This window comes from Coregonus lavaretus, assembly GCF_964263955.1.
Source record: "Coregonus lavaretus genome assembly, chromosome: 28".
Lineage (NCBI taxonomy): Eukaryota > Metazoa > Chordata > Actinopteri > Salmoniformes > Salmonidae > Coregonus > Coregonus lavaretus.
In genome coordinates, this window is record NC_140015.1 from 8119481 (window position 1) to 8138961 (window position 19481).

Genomic DNA, 19481 nt, shown 5'->3' on the forward strand with positions numbered 1-19481 from the left:
CAGGCTGGTCAATGGTAATGGTCGCTGCTCAGGAAGAGTGGAAATCTATTACAGTGGCCAGTGGGGAACAGTGTGTGATAATGACTGGGATATGAAAGATGCTGCAGTGGTGTGTGGAGAGCTGGGTTGTGGGAGTACTGTAGGTGCCCCACTTGCTGCCCATTTTGGTCAGGGTAGTGAACCAACCTGGCTGGATGATGTGAAATGCTCTGGAAGTGAAGGCTACCTCTCAGAGTGCTCACACGGAGGATTTGGAGTTGAAAACTGTAATCATGGTGAAGATGCTGGTGTTTTCTGCCTCTCAGGTAGGGAGTGGTTTTATCGTGTTGTAGACATCTTGTGACATGAGTGCACAAACAGCTCAGAGAGATAAAAGCAAAAACATGAAAAACAAAGCCTGGGGTCGACACTTACGACAACATTTATTTGAATTACTGCTGCTTGTGATTTTAATGTATGTATGGTCAGTTATGTGCAACGCTTACTTTAGATTAAAATAAAGTGAACAGGACAGAAAGTGGAATGGAGTCCTACTTGTGTCTGTGTCTTGTAACTAATACACACAACTTTTGTACAGGTTTAACCCTGAAGAGACCTACCCTCTCTAAAACGCCTTCCCATTCAGCTTTTTCACCTGGTGAAACGGTTCAGTTCATCTGCTCTGTCTCACAGCGAATTGCCATCACTGCAAACTTTGACTTATATAGGGGAGGATCTCCAATAATGACCCAGGCAGTTGCATCCACTCAGACCACTGAGACTTTCACATTGTCCAGTCTGCAATCTTCACACCAGGGAAGGTACAGTTGTCTACAACAGATAACCCAGAATGGTCAGAAAATGATCAGCTCTTCTTCCAGCAACTCCATGGACATTACTATTGGTGAGTGACTGCGAACACACCTACAGTTGAGGGCACTAAAACATTTTCAAAAAATGTGTTTTGCAGTACAGGTTTTTGTAACAAACTATCACTAGTAGACGCTAGAGCAACTTGTTGCACACGCACTGCAGAAAATCTTCTGCCAAAAACTGTTCAATGCCCACTTCTGTGAGGTTATTACAGTGCCTTCAGAATATATTCACACCCCTTGACTTTTTCCACATTTTGTTGTGTTACAAAGTAGGATTCAAATGGATTTCATTTAAATTTTTTCGTCAATGATCTACACAAAATACTCTGTAATGTCAAAGTGGAAAAAAATGATATCATTTCTTTATGGACACAGTCAATTTTACAATAATTATATTTTGTTTGTTTTTACTCCTGAACTTCCTCTACCCTCAACCTCTCCGATCATTTTCATGATCCATCCGGTTTGCTTCTATATGCCGTATCTTTCTAACTGTGCTCTTTCACAAAAGTTCTCAACCTATAACCTATATACTTATTATGGACACAGTATGCTTTACATTAGTTATCTTGTTGTTATTAGTTGCTGTTAGTTGTTATTAGTCCCATCCTTCAACTCCATTCAACACCTCCCATCTATCTCTTAACACCATCCATATTGGATTTCTATTTGCCATATATTTTTCAACCGTACTGTGATGTTTTACAAAAGTTCTGAACCATTCTATTCTCATTGTTTATACAGATTGTAAATTGAAAATAAACATTTTTGCTAAAAGTATTATTATATTATTGATCGATTGACCATGACTTTTCAGATTATCCAGTAGTGCTATCTGCAGGGTTAGCTCCAGGTAAATATTGCAATCCTTTAGCCATTGGGTTGTAAAGCTACAAATGGACAGTACCAAAACAAATGATCTAATGATTCTGTCTCTTCGCAGCAAAATCTGCAGAGCTGGGAAGATTGTATCCCCCATATAAATAACATTATATTGGTAGCAATAATTTTATATAATAATTTAAATTGAAAAATTCAAAGTTTTGAATCCGGCGTTGTTTTGCGTATTTGTTCATAAACACTATAACATGGAATCGGTATGTCAAAAATCTCCTCCCAACTATTTTGCAATCTATATGGGACGGCTGTCAATCCTTTGGTCCTTAAATGAAACTGGTATACTTCTTTATTCATCACAATTTTCTTTAACCAATTATGTTCTTAAATGCAGGGCCGACAGACAAATTCCTTACTTTTTCCCCCTTCCACTTTCCTCTTCCATTTTGCGGTAATGCTGAAATTATTTGGTTGTAATTTTGGGTAGAGCAGACATTTCCATATGTTTTTGTTAGCTGCATGTGCCACATAACTCCACCAGTCCTACCTATGATATCATTTACGAAGATTATACCTTTTTTAAACATTTTGTCGAAATAAAATGTTTTTTTATCAATTAGTACATTTGAGTTTAACCACAATATTTGTTGCGTTATTTGTTTCTGGAGGATTAAATTGAAATTGCAACCAACTTTCTATGGCTTGTTTTAGAAATAGTGATATTTGGGAGATTATTTCCTTTTCAAATAACTGAAAGTGAGAGGTTGTAATCTGAATAAAGGGAAAAAGGCCATTCTTGAACATTGGGTGAGACAATCTTACTAATTTGCTAGAGAACCAGTTTGGATTTAAGTATAACTTTTGTATGACTGAAGCTTTTAGTAATAGGTCTAATGCTTTAATATTTAATCATTTCTGTCCTCCGAATTCATATTAATTATATAAATAGGCCCGTTTAATTTTGTCTGGCTTGCCGTTCCAAATAAAATTGACTATTTTTTCCTATATAATTTTAAAAACTATTCGCTAGGCGTAGGCAAGACCATAAGCAAATAGGTAAACTGGGATAATACTAAAGAGTTAATCAGGGTGATTTTTCCACAAATTGACAGGTATTTACCTTTCCATGGTAGCAAGATCATGTCTATTTTTGCTAACTTTCTATTAAAATGTATTGGAGTGAGATCATTTATTTCTTTTGGGATATGTATTCCGAGTATCCACATCACCATCAGACCATTTTATTGGTAAACTACATGGTAATGTAAAAATTGTATTTTTTAGTGATCCAATACGTAACATTTATCATAATTTGGTTGTAATCCAGAGAGGTTAGAAAATGTATCTAGATCCTCTATGAGGCTGTGGAGGGATTCAAGTTGTGGATTTAAAAGAAAACATGAATCATCAGCGTACAATGACACCTTTGTTTTTAAGCCCTGGATTTCTAATCCCTTGATATTATTATTGGATCTGATTTTAATAGCTAACATTTCGATGGCCATAATAAATAGATATGCCGATAGTGGACAACCTTGTTTCACTCCTCTTGACAGTTTAAAACCTTCGGAGAAATATACATTATTTACTATTTTACACCTAGGGTTACTATACATGATTTTAACCCATTATATAAGAGATTCTCCAAAATTGAAATACTCCAGGCATTTATATATAAACCCCAGTCGTACTTTATCAAATGCCTTTTCAAAGTCTGCTATGAATAGCAGGCCTGGTTTCCCAGATTTTTCATAGTGTTCTATTGGTTCCAGTAGTTGCCTTATATTATCTCCAATGTATCGTCCATGTAAAAAACCTGTCTGATTAGAATGAATAATGTCCGACAATACCTTTTTAATTCTATGCGCTATACATTTTGCTAGAATTTTGCATCACAACACTGAAGTGTAAGGGGCCTCCAATTCTTTCAATGGACTGGATCTTTATATTTTCCACTTGAATCCTGTTTCAGTAATAATGAAATCAGACCTTCTTCTTGAGTGTCTGATAATCTACCATTTACATAGGAGTGGTTAAAACATGCTAAAAACGGTCCTCTGAGTATATCAAAAGGTTTGGTATACCTCGACTGGTATGCCATCCAACCCTGGAGTATTCCTGGACTTAAAATCTTTAATTGCATCCAGAAGTTCCTCCTCTGTAATTTCACTTTCACATGAGTCTTTCTGTATGGCTGTTAATTTTACATTATCAATAGAAAAAAACATCTCTACAATTAGCTTCAGTTGGAGGAGATGGAGGCGACTGAAACGAAAACATATACTTAAAGTACTTTGTTTCCTCGTTTTTTGGTGACTCCATCATTTGTAACCAGTTTCAGTAAATTATTTTTGGTAGCATTTCTATGTTGAAGGTTTAAAAATATTTTGGTGCATTTTTCCCCATATTCCATCCAGTTTGCTTTATTTTAATAACATATTACACTTGATCTTTCTTGAATAAGTTTCTCAATTTCTTTTTGTTTTTCCTCTAATTTATTCTGAGCCTCTATGTTACAGTTTTTATTGCTATCTATCTGTTCTGTTAGACCTTCTATTTCCTTTGTTAGTATGGACTCTTTTGACCTAAATTGCTTTGTTTTCGAGATGAGGACTGAATTGCATGGCCTCTAAAAGCACATTTAAAAGTGTCCCATACAATAAGGGAATTTGCTGTACCTATGTTATGTCGGAAAAAAATCAGTTATAAATTCCTCTGTCCTAGTTAAAAACAAGTTATCATCCAATAGCCTTTGATTCAATTTCCAATATCCTCGCCCACGTGGAAATTCAGTAAGTGCAATGTATATGCCAATGATATGATGATTAGATAAGTATTCAACACCCTGAATCAATACATGTTAGAATAACCTTTTTTGCTGAGGAGATCTTAGTTGAGCAATTTTACATCTAACTAAGATGTTTGGTGCAGTATTTCTCAAGTTGAATGACAACAAACACTTCATTGAAGAATCCCTACTGTTGACCAATCACCGACGAAGGGGCGTAAACTTCGGCCACTGACTTTCGGCTTGCCTCAAGAAAAAATGTTGTGTGCACGAACAGCCAGAAAAACCCTTGCAGAAGACGAAAACGAACCAAAACATCACAAAATGTCATAATATATGCACAAACTGTTCTTTAGTGTTTCAGATGGGAGGCATGCAGACGTCTTAACTCTCAACAGTAAGTTGAGACCCCGACTGAGTTCCCCCCCCCCCATTTTTTTTTTTTTTTTTTTTAAATAAAAAAGTGTTTTTTAATTTTGGAGGTGCCCTAGCAGTCTGGGGCCCTAAGTGACTGCTTATGTCGGTTATGCCTAGAGCCGGACCTGTAGGTAGGGATAAAGTAACTAGGCAACAGGATAGATAATAAACAGTAACGGCAGTGTAAGTGATGAGTCAAAAGTGTTAGTGTAAAAACAGTCAATGCAGATAGTCCGGTTAGTTTCTGGTTAACTATTTAGTAGTTATGGCTTGGGGGTAGAAGCTGTTCAGGGTCCTGTTGGTTCCAGATATGATGCATCAGTACCGACTTGCCGTGGGGTAGCACAGAGGACAGTCTATGACTTGGGTGGCTGAAGTCTTTGACAATTTTTAGGGCCTTCCTATGACACCGCCTGGTATAGAGGTCCTGGATGGCAGGGAGCTCGGCCCCAGTGATGTACTGGGCCATACATTACCCTCTGTAGCGTCATGTGGTCGGATGCCAAGCAGTTGCCATACCAGAAGTTATTATTACGTGACTTGTTATGTGACTTATTATGTGACTTAATAAGCACATTTTTACTCCGGAACTTATTTAGTGCATCAGTACCACTTGCCGTGTGGTAGCAGAGAGAACAGTCTATGACTTGGGTGGCTGGAGTCTTTGACAATTTAGAAAAACATTATTCCACTTTGACATTATGGGGTATAGTCTATGGGCCAGTAACACAAAATCTCAATTGAATCTAAATTCAGTCTGTATCACAACAAAATGTGGAAAAAGTCAAGCAGTGTGAATACTTTCTGAAGGCTCTGTAGGTCAATAGTTCACCACATACACAACTGCCATCTCTTGTTTAGAGTTAAGAGGACTTTTTGAAAATGTCCTGATAGCTGACAAGATTGTTTCCCAGTTCAGGCAGCAAAGGCAAAAAGAGAAAGCCTGAAGCTAACAAAATAAACCCCCAAGTTTATGCTTTAGTCTACATGAAGACTGAGGTTTCCAAGTTTTTAAAGTCAATATTTTGCAGGAGCAGCTTAAAATATTACATTTAGTGGTTTTAAATTGAGTAATCCAACATACGTATGCGGTCAAATATACGGAGCAGAATGTTTCGTTTTTTCTTTTAAAAACTTGTTGAATGGCTGTTTTTACCTATAGGCACCTGCAACTTACCACAGGTGAGATAATTTACACATTAACGATAATCATTGCATCCAAACAAAATAATTTGAGGTAATTCCAGGTCATTTCTTTAAACTTTGAAGTGGAAAATCTAAATTTCAGTTTAGATTTTTTTGGGGGGGTTCTATGCAGTTGTAAATCAAACTTATACATTGTAAACACCAAACGTTTTATCAATTTCAACTTATTTTAGAAAAATAGTGAATCGTGCAAGAGTGTCAATACGTTTGACCGCGTCTGTACATTCATCGCAACTTCAGGCTCATTCAGAATGGACAAAACCACAAGTAGCAACTCTGTCACTTTCAACATTCCTAAAGTGGACTTTAACTACGAGGGGTCATACCGATGTCAGTATCAGACAAGGGTATCCAGTCGAGGCTTCAGCTCCACTCAAAGTTACTCTGTTTAATTTTCGGTTATACAGTGGGGAGAACAAGTATTTGATACACTGCCGATTTTGCAGGGTTTCCTACTTACAAAGCATGTAGAGGTCTGTACTTTTTATCATAGGTACACTTCAACTGTGAGAGACGGAATCTAAAACAAAAATCCAGAAAATCCCATTGTATGATTTTTAAGTAATTAATGTGCATTTTATTGCATGACATACGTATTTGATCACCTACCAACCAGTAAGAATTCCGGCTCTCACAGACCTGTTAGTTTTTCTTTAAGAAGCCCTCCTGTTCTCCACTCATTACCTGTATTAACTGCACCTGTTTGAACTCATTACCTGTATAAAAGACACCTGTCCACACACTCAATCAAACAGACGCCAACCTCTCCACAATGGCCAAGACCAGAGAGCTGTGTAAGGACATCAGGGATAAAATTGTAGACCTGCACAAGGCTGGGATGGGCTACAGGACAATAGGCAAGCAGCTTGGTGAGAAGGCAACAACTGTTGGCGCAATTATTAGAAAATGGAAGAAGTTCAAGATGACGGTCAATCACCCTCGGTCTGGGGCTCCATGCAAGATCTCACCTCGTGGGGCATCAATGATCATGAGGAAGGTGAGGGATCAGCCCAGAACTACACGGCAGGACCTGGTCAAAGACCTGAAGAGAGCTGGGACCACAGTCTCAAAGAAAACCATTAGTAACACACTACGCCGTCATGGATTAAAATCCTGCAGCGCACGCAAGGTCCCCCTACTCAAGCCAGCGCATGTCCAGGCCCGTCTGAAGTTTGCCAATGACCATCTGGATGATCCAGAGGAGGAATGGGAGAAGGTCATGTGGTCTGATGAGACAAAAATATAGCTTTTTGGTCTAAACTCCACTCGCCGTGTTTGGAGGAAGAAGAAGGATGAGTACAACCCCAAGAACACCATCCCAACCGTGAAGCATGGAGGTGGAAACATCATTCTTTGGGGATGCTTTTCTGCAAAGGGGACAGGACGACTGCACCGTATTGAGGGGAGGATGGATGGGGCCATGTATCGCAAGATCTTGGCCAACAACCTCCTTCCCTCAGTAAGAGCATTGAAGATGGGTCGTGGCTGGGTCTTCCAGCATGACAACGACCCGAAACACACAGCCAGGGCAACTAAGGAGTGGCTCTGTAAGAAGCATCTCAAGGTCCTGGAGTGGCCTAGCCAGTCTCCAGACCTGAACCCAATAGAAAATCTTTGGAGGGAGCTGAAAGTCCGTATTGCCCAGCAACAGCCCCGAAACCTGAAGGATCTGGAGAAGGTCTGTATGGAGGAGTGGGCCAAAATGCCTGCTGCAGTGTGTGCAAACCTGGTCAAGACCTACAGGAAACGTATGTTCTCTGTAATTGCAAACAAAGGTTTCTGTACCAAATATTAAGTTCTGCTTTTCTGATGTATCAAATACTTATGTCATGCAATAAAATGCAAATTAATTACTTAAAAATCATACAATGTGATTTTCTGGATTTTCTAGATTCCGTCTCTCGCAGTTGAAGTGTATCTATGATAAAAATTACAGACCTCTACATGCTTTGTAAGTAGGAAAACCTTCAAAATCGGCAGTGTATCAAATACTTGTTCTCCCCACTGTAGGTGAGCAACTCAACATTAATGCAAGAGGAACACTGGGTTCCGAGATTATACGTTCTTTAATGCAAGAGTTCTCTTCATAATGTATTCTAGCATAGTGTTTTCTTGGCAAGAAAAATGATTGTTATGCTGCAGTCACAGTGCACACGTTAACAACCTGCTCTTGTCTTTTCCTAGTCGTCTTGCTACAGCCCAACATCTCTCTCAGTGCTCCAAATGGATCGATGGTCTGGGGACTTCAGGGGCCAGAGGTGACCAGGGGCCACAGCTTCTTCATCACCTGCTCCATTCAGCCACAGTATCCTGGAGGCCTCTTCTATCTGGACTTCTCTGGGTCCAACAGAACTGAGACTAAGCCAGCAGTCAACCACTCTGCCTCCTTCCACTTCCCTGTTGCAGTGTATAAAGACCAGGGGAACTACAGTTGTGTTTATGAAGTTAATGTCTCCACCCTGTCATTCCATTCTACCAAGACAGAGATGCTGACAGTCAGCATTCAAGGTACAATAAGTTTGTTTCATGTTTCTCAAATGCATTACCATGAAGGCCATATTTAAGGATTGTGAATAGAAAAAAATATAGATATTATCAGTCCTATCAGTCATGCAATATTTTTTAAAGACCAATGTTTTACATTGCAGAAGAATTTGATAGCTATACAAATTCTGAAATGTAGTCTTCTGAAAGATGGTATATATGGTGTTGTTTCTCTCCATAGCATCTATAGTCCCCATTATTGCCGCTGGCGCAATAGGTGGGCTCCTCCTCCTGCTGCTGCTGCTAATTCCTTGTCTAGTCTGGAGGAAGAGAAACAGCAGAGAGCAGTCTATTATGATAAACCCAAGAGAAAGTAAGTTCTACTTCCTCTAATTAGGATTTTGATTAGGGTTGCAAAATTCTCTGTTTTTTTCAAGAACTCCCAGTTCGAAGATTCCTGAAATCAGGAAGGATTAATCAGGAAATTTGGAATCCTCCAACCAGGATCTTTAGAAAACATGGACATTTTGATAACCAGAATTTTTCAACCCTAATTTTGTATATGGTTTTGTACTGTTTATGATATATATTCCTGCTTACATTAACTGATGTCATTTATATGAATTTAACTGATTAATCCCTGAGCTTCCATTAACATGAACGCATATGGAAACACTGGAGGTGCAGCGAGTGAAGAGGATTATGAAGAGGATTATGAAGAGGATTACGTCAACGCAGAAACCTTTGTCAACAAGAGCAAAGATGAAGACTTGAAAAAAGGATGCCATGCAGGAATGTATGTGAAAAGGGATTCGCTTACCACTAAAAATAATGATTTAAAAAATGTCTGCAGTTATGAAGGGATAACGTGTGCCAAGATCCTGACTTGAAGTCCAGGCATGTAACTCAAATGTTTGTGTTCTTTCTCAGGAATGCTCCAGGAGCCATCAACAAGTGTGGAAACAACCAAGGTGAAGGGCCAGAGGCAGGTGAGGAAGATGAGGAAGACTATGAAAATCCAAATACCTTCACAGAGACGGATTTAGCTGAAGATATGTATGATGAAGACAATGAGTCTTTAGACCGTGAGTTGAATTATAAGGGCTTAAAAAAAAAAAAAACATCAAAACGTTCAGTTAGTAGATAAGAGTAAATGCTTGTGAATTAGAATGTCAGTGTATACTGAACAAAAATATGAATGCAACAAGCAACAATTTCATAGATTTTAATCAGTTACAGTTCATATCAGGAAATCAGTCAATTTAAATAAATTCATTAGGTCCTAATCTATGGATTTCACATCACTGGGAATACAGATATCCTTAAAAGAAAATGGCCGCACAATGGGCCTCAGGATCTCGTCACAGTATTTTTGTGCTTTCAAATTACCATAGATAAAATGCAATTGTGTTCGATGTCCATAGCTTATGCCTGCCCATACCATAACCCCACCGCCACCATTGGGAACTCTTTTCACAACATTGATATCAGCAAACCTCTCGCCCACACGATGCCATACACATGGTCTGCAGTTGTGACGCCGGTTGGATGTACTGCCAAACTCTCTAAAACAACATTGGAGGCAGCTAATGGTAGAGAAATGAACCTAACATTCTCTGGCAACAGCTCTGGTGGACATTCCTGCAGTCAGCATGCCAATTCCATGCCCCCTCAAAACTTGAGACATCTGTGGCATTGTGTTGTGTGACAAAACTACACATTTTAGAGTGGCCTATTATTGTCCCCAGCAGAAGGTGCACCTGTGTAATGATCATGCTGTTTAATCAGCTTCTTGATATTCCACAACTGTCAGGTGGATGGATTATCTTGGCCAAGGAGAAATTCTTACAAATTTGTGCAAAAATCTGAGATAAATACGCTTTTGTGCGTATGTAACATTTCAGGGAACTTTTATTTCAGCTCATGAAAAATGGGACCAACACTTTACATGTTGCGTTTATATTTTTGTTCAGTGTATGATTTCTAGTTGGGGTACTCTTTATGATAGCTATTCCTTCTTACATTCACTGATGTAATTTATATGAATTAAAATGAATTAATCCCTCAGCTGCCATGAGCATGAACAAGTACGGAAACACTGTGGGTGCAGCGAGTGAGGAAGTTGATGAAGAGGATTACGTCAACGCAGAAATCTTTGTCAATAAGAGCAAAGATGAAGACATGAAAAAAGGATGCCATGCAAGCATGTATGTGAAAAGGGAGAAACTTACCACGAAAAGTTATGATTTTGAAAATGTCAGCAGTTATGAATGGATACCCTGTGCTAAGATCCTGACTTGACATCCAGAAATGTAACTCAAATGTTTGTATTCATCCTCAGGAATGCTCCAGGAGCCATGAACAAGTGTGGAAACAACCAAGGTGAAGGGCCAGAGGCAGGTGAGGAAGATGAGGAAGACTATGAAAATCCAAATACCTTCACAGAGACGGATTTAGCTGAAGATATGTATGATGAAGACAATGAATCTTTAGACCTTGAGTTGAATTATAAGGGCTTAAAAAAAAAAAAACATCAAAACGTTCAGTTAGTAGATAAGAGTAAATGCTTGTGAATTAGAATGTCAGTGTATGCTGAACAAAAATATGAATGCAACAAGCAACAATTTCATAGATTTTAATCAGTTACAGTTCATATCAGGAAATCAGTCAATTTAAATAAATTCATTAGGTCCTAATCTATGGATTTCACATCACTGGGAATACAGATATCCTTAAAAGAAAATGGCCGCACAATGGGCCTCAGGATCTCATCACAGTATTTTTGTGCTTTCAAATTACCATAGATAAAATGCAATTGTGTTCGATGTCCATAGCTTATGCCTGCCCATACCATAACCCCACCGCCACCATTGGGAACTCTTTTCACAACATTGATATCAGCAAACCTCTCGCCCACACGATGCCATACACATGGTCTGCAGTTGTGACGCCAGTTGGATGTACTGCCAAACTCTCTAAAACAACATTGGAGGCAGCTAATGGTAGAAAAATTAACCTAACATTCTCTGGCAACAGCTCTGGTGGACATTCCTGCAGTCAGCATGCCAATTGCATGCCCCTCAAAACTTGAGACATCTGTGGCATTGTGTTGTGTGACAAAACTTCACATTTTAGAGTGGCCTATTATTGTCCCCAGCAGAAGGTGCACCTGTGTAATGATCATGCTGTTTAATCAGCTTCTTGATATTCCACAACTGTCAGGTGGATGGATTATCTTGGCCAAGGAGAAATTCTCACAAATTTGTGCAAAGATCTGAGATAAATACGCTTTTGTGCGTATGTAACATTTCAGGGAACTTTTATTTCAGCTCATGAAAAATGGGACCAACACTTTACATGTTGCGTTTATATTTTTGTTCAGTGTATGATTTCTAGTTGGGGTACTCTTTATGATAGATATTCCTTCTTACATTCATTGATGTAATTTATATGAATTAAAATGAATTAATCCCTCAGCTGCCATGAGCATGAACAAGTACGGAAACACTGTGGGTGCAGCGAGTGAGGAAGTTGATGAAGAGGATTACATCAACGCAGAAATCTTTGTCAATAAGAGCAAAGATGAAGACATGAAAAAAGGATGCCATGCAAGCATGTATGTGAAAAGGGAGAAACTTACCACGAAAAGTTATGATTTTGAAAATGTCAGCAGTTATGAATGGATACCCTGTGCTAAGATCCTGACTTGACATCCAGAAATGTAACTCAAATGTTTGTATTCATCCTCAGGAATGCTCCAGGAGCCATGAACAAGTGTGGAAACAACCAAGGTGAAGGGCCAGAGGCAGGTGAGGAAGATGAGGAAGACTATGAAAATCCAAATACCTTCACAGAGACGGATTTAGCTGAAGATATGTATGATGAAGACAATGAGTCTTTAGACCTTGAGTTGAATTATAAGGGCTTAAAAAAAAAAAAACATCAAAACGTTCAGTTAGTAGATAAGAGTAAATGCTTGTGAATTAGAATGTCAGTGTATGCTGAACAAAAATATGAATGCAACAAGCAACAATTTCATAGATTTTAATCAGTTACAGTTCATATCAGGAAATCAGTCAATTTAAATAAATTCATTAGGTCCTAATCTATGGATTTCACATCACTGGGAATACAGATATCCTTAAAAGAAAATGGCCGCACAATGGGCCTCAGGATCTCGTCACAGTATTTTGGTGCTTTCAAATTACCATAGATAAAATGCAATTGTGTTCGATGTCCATAGCTTATGCCTGCCCATACCATAACCCCACCGCCACCATTGGGAACTCTTTTCACAACATTGATATCAGCAAACCTCTCGCCCACACGATGCCATACACATGGTCTGCAGTTGTGACGCCAGTTGGATGTACTGCCAAACTCTCTAAAACAACATTGGAGGCAGCTAATGGTAGAGAAATGAACCTAACATTCTCTGGCAACAGCTCTGGTGGACATTCCTGCAGTCAGCATGCCAATTGCATGCCCCCTCAAAACTTGAGACATCTGTGGCATTGTGTTGTGTGACAAAACTGCACATTTTAGAGTGGCCTATTATTGTCCCCAGCAGAAGGTGCACCTGTGTAATGATCATGCTGTTTAATCAGCTTCTTGATATTCCACAACTGTCAGGTGGATGGATTATCTTGGCCAAGGAGAAATTCTCACAAATTTGTGCAAAGATCTGAGATAAATACGCTTTTGTGCGTATGTAACATTTCAGGGAACTTTTATTTCAGCTCATGAAAAATGGGACCAACACTTTACATGTTGCGTTTATATTTTTGTTCAGTGTATGATTTCTAGTTGGGGTACTCTTTATGATAGATATTCCTTCTTACATTCATTGATGTAATTTATATGAATTAAAATGAATTAATCCCTCAGCTGCCATGAGCATGAACAAGTACGGAAACACTGTGGGTGCAGCGAGTGAGGAAGTTGATGAAGAGGATTACATCAACGCAGAAATCTTTGTCAATAAGAGCAAAGATGAAGACATGAAAAAAGGATGCCATGCAAGCATGTATGTGAAAAGGGAGAAACTTACCACGAAAAGTTATGATTTTGAAAATGTCAGCAGTTATGAATGGATACCCTGTGCTAAGATCCTGACTTGACATCCAGGCATGTAACTCAAATGTTTGTATTCATCCTCAGGAATGCTCCAGGAGCCATGAACAAGTGTGGAAACAACCAAGGTGAAGGGCCAGAGGCAGGTGAGGAAGATGAGGAAGACTATGAAAATCCAAATACCTTCACAGAGACGGATTTAGCTGAAGATATGTATGATGAAGACAATGAGTCTTTAGACCTTGAGTTGAATTATAAGGGCTTAAAAAAAAAAACAACATCAAAACGTTCAGTTAGTAGATAAGAGTAAATGCTTGTGAATTAGAATGTCAGTGTATGCTGAACAAAAATATGAATGCAACAAGCAACAATTTCATTGATTTTAATCAGTTACAGTTCATATCAGGAAATCAGTCAATTTAAATAAATTCATTAGGTCCTAATCTATGGATTTCACATCACTGGGAATACAGATATCCTTAAAAGAAAATGGCCGCACAATGGGCCCCAGGATCTCGTCACAGTATTTTTGTGCTTTCAAATTACCATAGATAAAATGCAATTGTGTTCGATGTCCATAGCTTATGCCTGCCCATACCATAACCCCACCGCCACCATTGGGAACTCTTTTCACAACATTGATATCAGCAAACCTCTCGCCCACACGATGCCATACACATGGTCTGCAGTTGTGACGCCAGTTGGATGTACTGCCAAACTCTCTAAAACAACATTGGAGGCAGCTAATGGTAGAGAAATGAACCTAACATTCTCTGGCAACAGCTCTGGTGGACATTCCTGCAGTCAGCATGCCAATTGCATGCCCCCTCAAAACTTGAGACATCTGTGGCATTGTGTTGTGTGACAAAACTGCACATTTTAGAGTGGCCTATTATTGTCCCCAGCAGAAGGTGCACCTGTGTAATGATCATGCTGTTTAATCAGCTTCTTGATATTCCACAACTGTCAGGTGGATGGATTATCTTGGCCAAGGAGAAATTCTCACAAATTTGTGCAAAGATCTGAGATAAATACGCTTTTGTGCGTATGTAACATTTCAGGGAACTTTTATTTCAGCTCATGAAAAATGGGACCAACACTTTACATGTTGCGTTTATATTTTTGTTCAGTGTATGATTTCTAGTTGGGGTACTCTTTATGATAGATATTCCTTCTTACATTCATTGATGTAATTTATATGAATTAAAATGAATTAATCCCTCAGCTGCCATGAGCATGAACAAGTACGGAAACACTGTGGGTGCAGCGAGTGAGGAAGTTGATGAAGAGGATTACATCAACGCCGAAATCTTTGTCAATAAGAGCAAAGATGAAGACATGAAAAAAGGATGCCATGCAAGCATGTATGTGAAAAGGGAGAAACTTACCACGAAAAGTTATGATTTTGAAAATGTCAGCAGTTATGAATGGATACCCTGTGCTAAGATCCTGACTTGACATCCAGGCATGTAACTCAAATGTTTGTATTCATCCTCAGGAATGCTCCAGGAGCTATGAACAAGTGTGGAAACAACCAAGGTGAAGGAGGCAGGTGAGGAAGATGAGGACATCTATGAAAATCCAGATACCTTCACAGGGATGGATGATGCTGAAGACATGTATGATGAAGACAATGAGTCTTTAGACCTGGAGCAGCTCACTTAATGTAAAGCTGGAGGGGAGAATGACTATGAAGAATATGACAAAATATACTCAAACTATGAGTGAAGGCCTTGTACTAGGCATGTTGATGCAGAGATATTGATACCAGGAGAGGCTTGAAAGGTTAGCTTGGTGAGTTGAATTATAAATCTTTTCATCAAAATGTTCAGTTAGTAGATAAGAGTACATGCTTTGTTTGAATGTGAATTAGAATTTCAATGTACATTTGTTGGGTGTATGATTTCTAGTTGTATTCTTGCTGGTTAATTGTATGAGTTTTCTGCCTTGACTAACACATGTAGCTCTATTTATCTTTTTTATTATTCATTAAATAAAAATATATATACACAACCGGTCAAAAGTTTTAGAACACCTACTCATTCAAAGGTTATTCTTTATTTTTACTATTTTCTACATTGTAGAATAATAGTGAAGACATCAAAACTATGAATTAACACATACAGTGGGGAGAACAAGTATTTGATACACTACCGATTTTGCAGGTTTTCCTACTTACAAAGCATGTAGAGGTCTGTAATTTTTATCATAGGTACACTTCAACTGTGAGAGACGGAATCTAAAACAAAAATCCAGAAAATCACATTGTATGATTTTTAAGTAATTAATTTTCATTTTATTGCATGACATAAGTATTTGATCACCTACCAACCAGTAAGAATTCTGGCTCTCACAGACCTGTTAGTTTTTCTTTAAGAAGCCCTCCTGTTACCTGTATAAAAGACACCTTTCCACACACTCAATCAAACAGACTTCAACCTCTCCACAATGGCCAAGACCAGAGAGCTGTGTAAGGACATCAGGGATAAAATTGTAGACCTGCACAAGGCTGGGATGGGCTACAGGACAATAGGCAAGCAGCTTGGTGAGAAGGCAACAACTGTTGGCGCAATTATTAGAAAATGGATGAAGTTCAAGATGACGGTCAATCACCCTCGGTCTGGGGCTCCATGCAAGATCTCACCTCGTGGGGCATCAATGATCATGAGGAAGGTGAGGGATCAGCCCAGAACTACACGGCAGGACCTGGTCAATGACCTGAAGAGAGCTGGGACCACAGTAACACACTACGCCGTCATGAATTAAAATCCTGCAGCGCACGCAAGGTCCCCCTGCTCAAGCCAGCGCATGTCCAGGCCCGTCTGAAGTTTGGCAATGACCATCTGGATGATCCAGAGGAGGAATGGGAGAAGGTCATGTGGTCTGATGAGACAAAAATAGAGCTTTTTGGTCTAAACTCCACTCGCCGTGTTTGGAGGAAGAAGAAGGATGAGTACAACCCCAAGAACACCATCCCAACCGTGAAGCATGGTGGTGGAAACATCATTCTTTGGGGATGCTTTTCTGCGAAGGGGACAAGACGACTGCACCGTATTGAGGGGAGGATGGATGGGGCCATGTATCGCGAGATCTTGGCCAACAACCTCCTTCCCTCAGTAAGAGCATTGAAGATGGGTCGTGGCTGGGTCTTCCAGCATGACAACGACCCGAAACACAGAGCCAGGGCAACTAAGGAGTGGCTCCGTAAGAAGCATCTCAAGGTCCTGGAGTGGCCTAGCTAGTATCCAGACCTGAACCTAATAGAACATCTTTGGAGGGAGCTGAAAGTCCGTATTGCCCAGCGACAGCCCCGAAACCTGAAGGATCTGGAGAAAGTCTGTATGGAGGAGTGGGCCAAAATCCCTGCTGCAGTATGTGCAAACCTGGTCAAGACCTACAGAAAACGTATGATCTCTGTAATTGCAAACAAAGGTTTCTGTACCATATATTAAGTTCTGCTTTTCTGATGTATCAAGTACCTATGTCATGCAATAAAATGCAAAATAATTACTTAAAAATCATACAATGTGATTTTCTGCATTTTTGTTTTAGATTCCGTCTCTCACAGTTGAAGTGTACCTATGATAAAAATTACAGACCTCTACATGCTTTGTAAGTAGGAAAACCTGCAAAATCGGCAGTGTATCAAATACTTGTTCTCCCCACTGTATGGAATCATCTAGTAACCCAAAAAAGTGTTAAACAAATCAAAATATATTTTATATTTGAGATTCTTCAAATAGCCACCCTTTGGCTTGATGACAGCTTTGCACACTCTTGGTATTCTCTCAACCAGCTTCACCTGGAATGCTTTTCCAACAGTCTTGAAGGAGTTCCCACATATGCTGAGCACTTGTTGGCTGCTTTTCCTCAACTCTGCGGTCAGACTCATCCCAAACCATCTCAATTGGGTTGAGGTCGGGGGATTGTGGAGGCCAGGTCATCTGATGCAGCAGTCCATCACTCTCCTTCTTGGTAAAATAGCCCTTACTCAGCCTGGAGGTGTGTTGGGTCAGTGTCCTGTTGAAAATTAAATGACAGTCCCACTAAGCCCAAACCAGATGGGATGGCGTATCACCGCAGAATGCTGTGGTAGCCATACTGGTTAAGTGTGCCTTGAATTCTAAATAAATCACAGACAGTGTCACCAGCAAAGCATCCCCCACACCATAACGCCACCTCCTCCATGTTTTACGGTGAGAAATACACATGCGTAGAACATCCGTTCACCCACACTGCGTCTCACAAAGACATGATAGCAAGTTTCATCATAGCGCTTGATGGTTTTTGCGACTGTACTTGAAGAAACATTCAAAGTTCTTGACATTTTCCGGATTGACTGACCTTCATGTCTTAAAGCAATGATGGACTGTCGTTTCTCTTTGCTTATTTGAGCTGTTCTTGCCATAATATGGACTTGGTATTTTACCAAATAGGGCTATCTTCTGTATACCCCCCCCCTACCTTGTCACAACACAACTGATTGACTCAAACGCATTAAGAAGGAAAGAAATTCCACAAATTAACTTTTAAGAAGGCACACCTGTTAATTGAAATGCATTCCAGGTGACTACCTCATGAAGCTGGTTGAGAGAATGCCAAAAGTGTGCAAAGCTGTCATCAAGGCAAAGGGTGGCTATTTGAAGAATCTCAAATATAAAATATATTTTGATTTGTTTAACACTTTTTTGGTTACTACATGATTCCATATGTGTTATTTTATAGTTTTGATGTCTTCGCAATTATTCTATAATGTAGAAAATAATAAAAAATAAAGAAAAACCCTTGAATGAGTAGTTGTTCTAAAACTTTGACCGTTAGTGTATATTATTTACTTGAGATTCAAAAGAGTGATTGTCTTGATGCATTAGCTGAACCCATTGAACATAATGTTATTTTTTTTTAATGTTCCACATAAAAAAATATATTAATATTTTAGACTAATTCTCTTCTATAATATTTTGTGTGCTGTCAAACAGTTGTGCTGTCAAAGAATGATCCGTAGCAATGACTGTTTGTGATATGCTAAACTTCAGATCTTCCCTCTTAGAAAAAGGGTTCCAAAAGGTTTTTTCTGCTGTCCCCATAGGAGAACCCTTTTTGGTTCCAGGTAAAACCCTTTTTGGTTCCAGGTAGAACCGTCTGTGTAAAGGGTTCTACCTGGAACCAAAAAGGGTTCTTCAAAGTGTTCTCCTATGGGGACAGCCGAATAACTCTTTTAGGTTCTAGATAGCACCTTTTTTTCTAAGTGTACAGTAAGTGTTAATACATTTGTACTGCGTGTATAAAATCTAACAATAATTTGATTTCAGTGTACATTTTCAATTGTTGTGTGTGTGGCTTTAAAGAACATGAAATCCATGAAACCTGATTACTTTTTACAAAAGCTTAAAAGTGACATTGTTGTTGTTGATGTGAGACTTCACAAGATGAACAGAAATGTCTTGAAAATATGTGGAGATTTAAATACTGTACAACTATATGGTCAACATTTAGAAATAGATCTCTGGACGCAGGAGGCCAAAATCGACTCTGACCAACAACTTTCATTTTGAAGAAACCTGTAAAGCGGAGGACGTGATAATGCAGGTCTTATTATTTCCACTAGGGAGAAATTGTGTCACATCGTTTATTATGTCAAACACACTACACACTGTGCAATCTCTCTCTCTCTCTCTCTCTCTCTCTCTCTCTCTCTCTCTCTCTCTCTCTCTCTCTCTCTCTCTCTCTCTCTCTCTCTCTCTCTCTCTCTCTCTCTCTCTCTCTCTCTCTCTCTCTCTCTCTCTCTCTCTCTCTCTCTCTCTCTCTCTCTCTCTCTCTCT

At 39.2% G+C, this 19481-nt stretch overlaps 1 protein-coding gene across 1 annotated transcript; it reads left to right on the forward strand.

Annotated features, from left to right (window-relative positions):
* Positions 1–6353: 6353 nt before the first annotated feature.
* LOC311103864 (uncharacterized protein) lies at positions 6354–18657 on the forward strand (the record flags this gene model as incomplete). The annotated part of the gene is made up of 14 exons (XM_084145498.1): positions 6354–6432; positions 8287–8610; positions 8828–8959; positions 9232–9382; positions 9517–9671; positions 10655–10793; positions 10928–10986; positions 12064–12202; positions 12337–12395; positions 13474–13612; positions 13747–13805; positions 14885–15023; positions 15158–15211; positions 18639–18657. 14 exons carry the CDS (start codon positions 6354–6356, stop codon positions 18655–18657), a joined length of 1647 nt encoding a protein of 548 aa, XP_084001624.1.
* Positions 18658–19481: the final 824 nt, after the last annotated feature.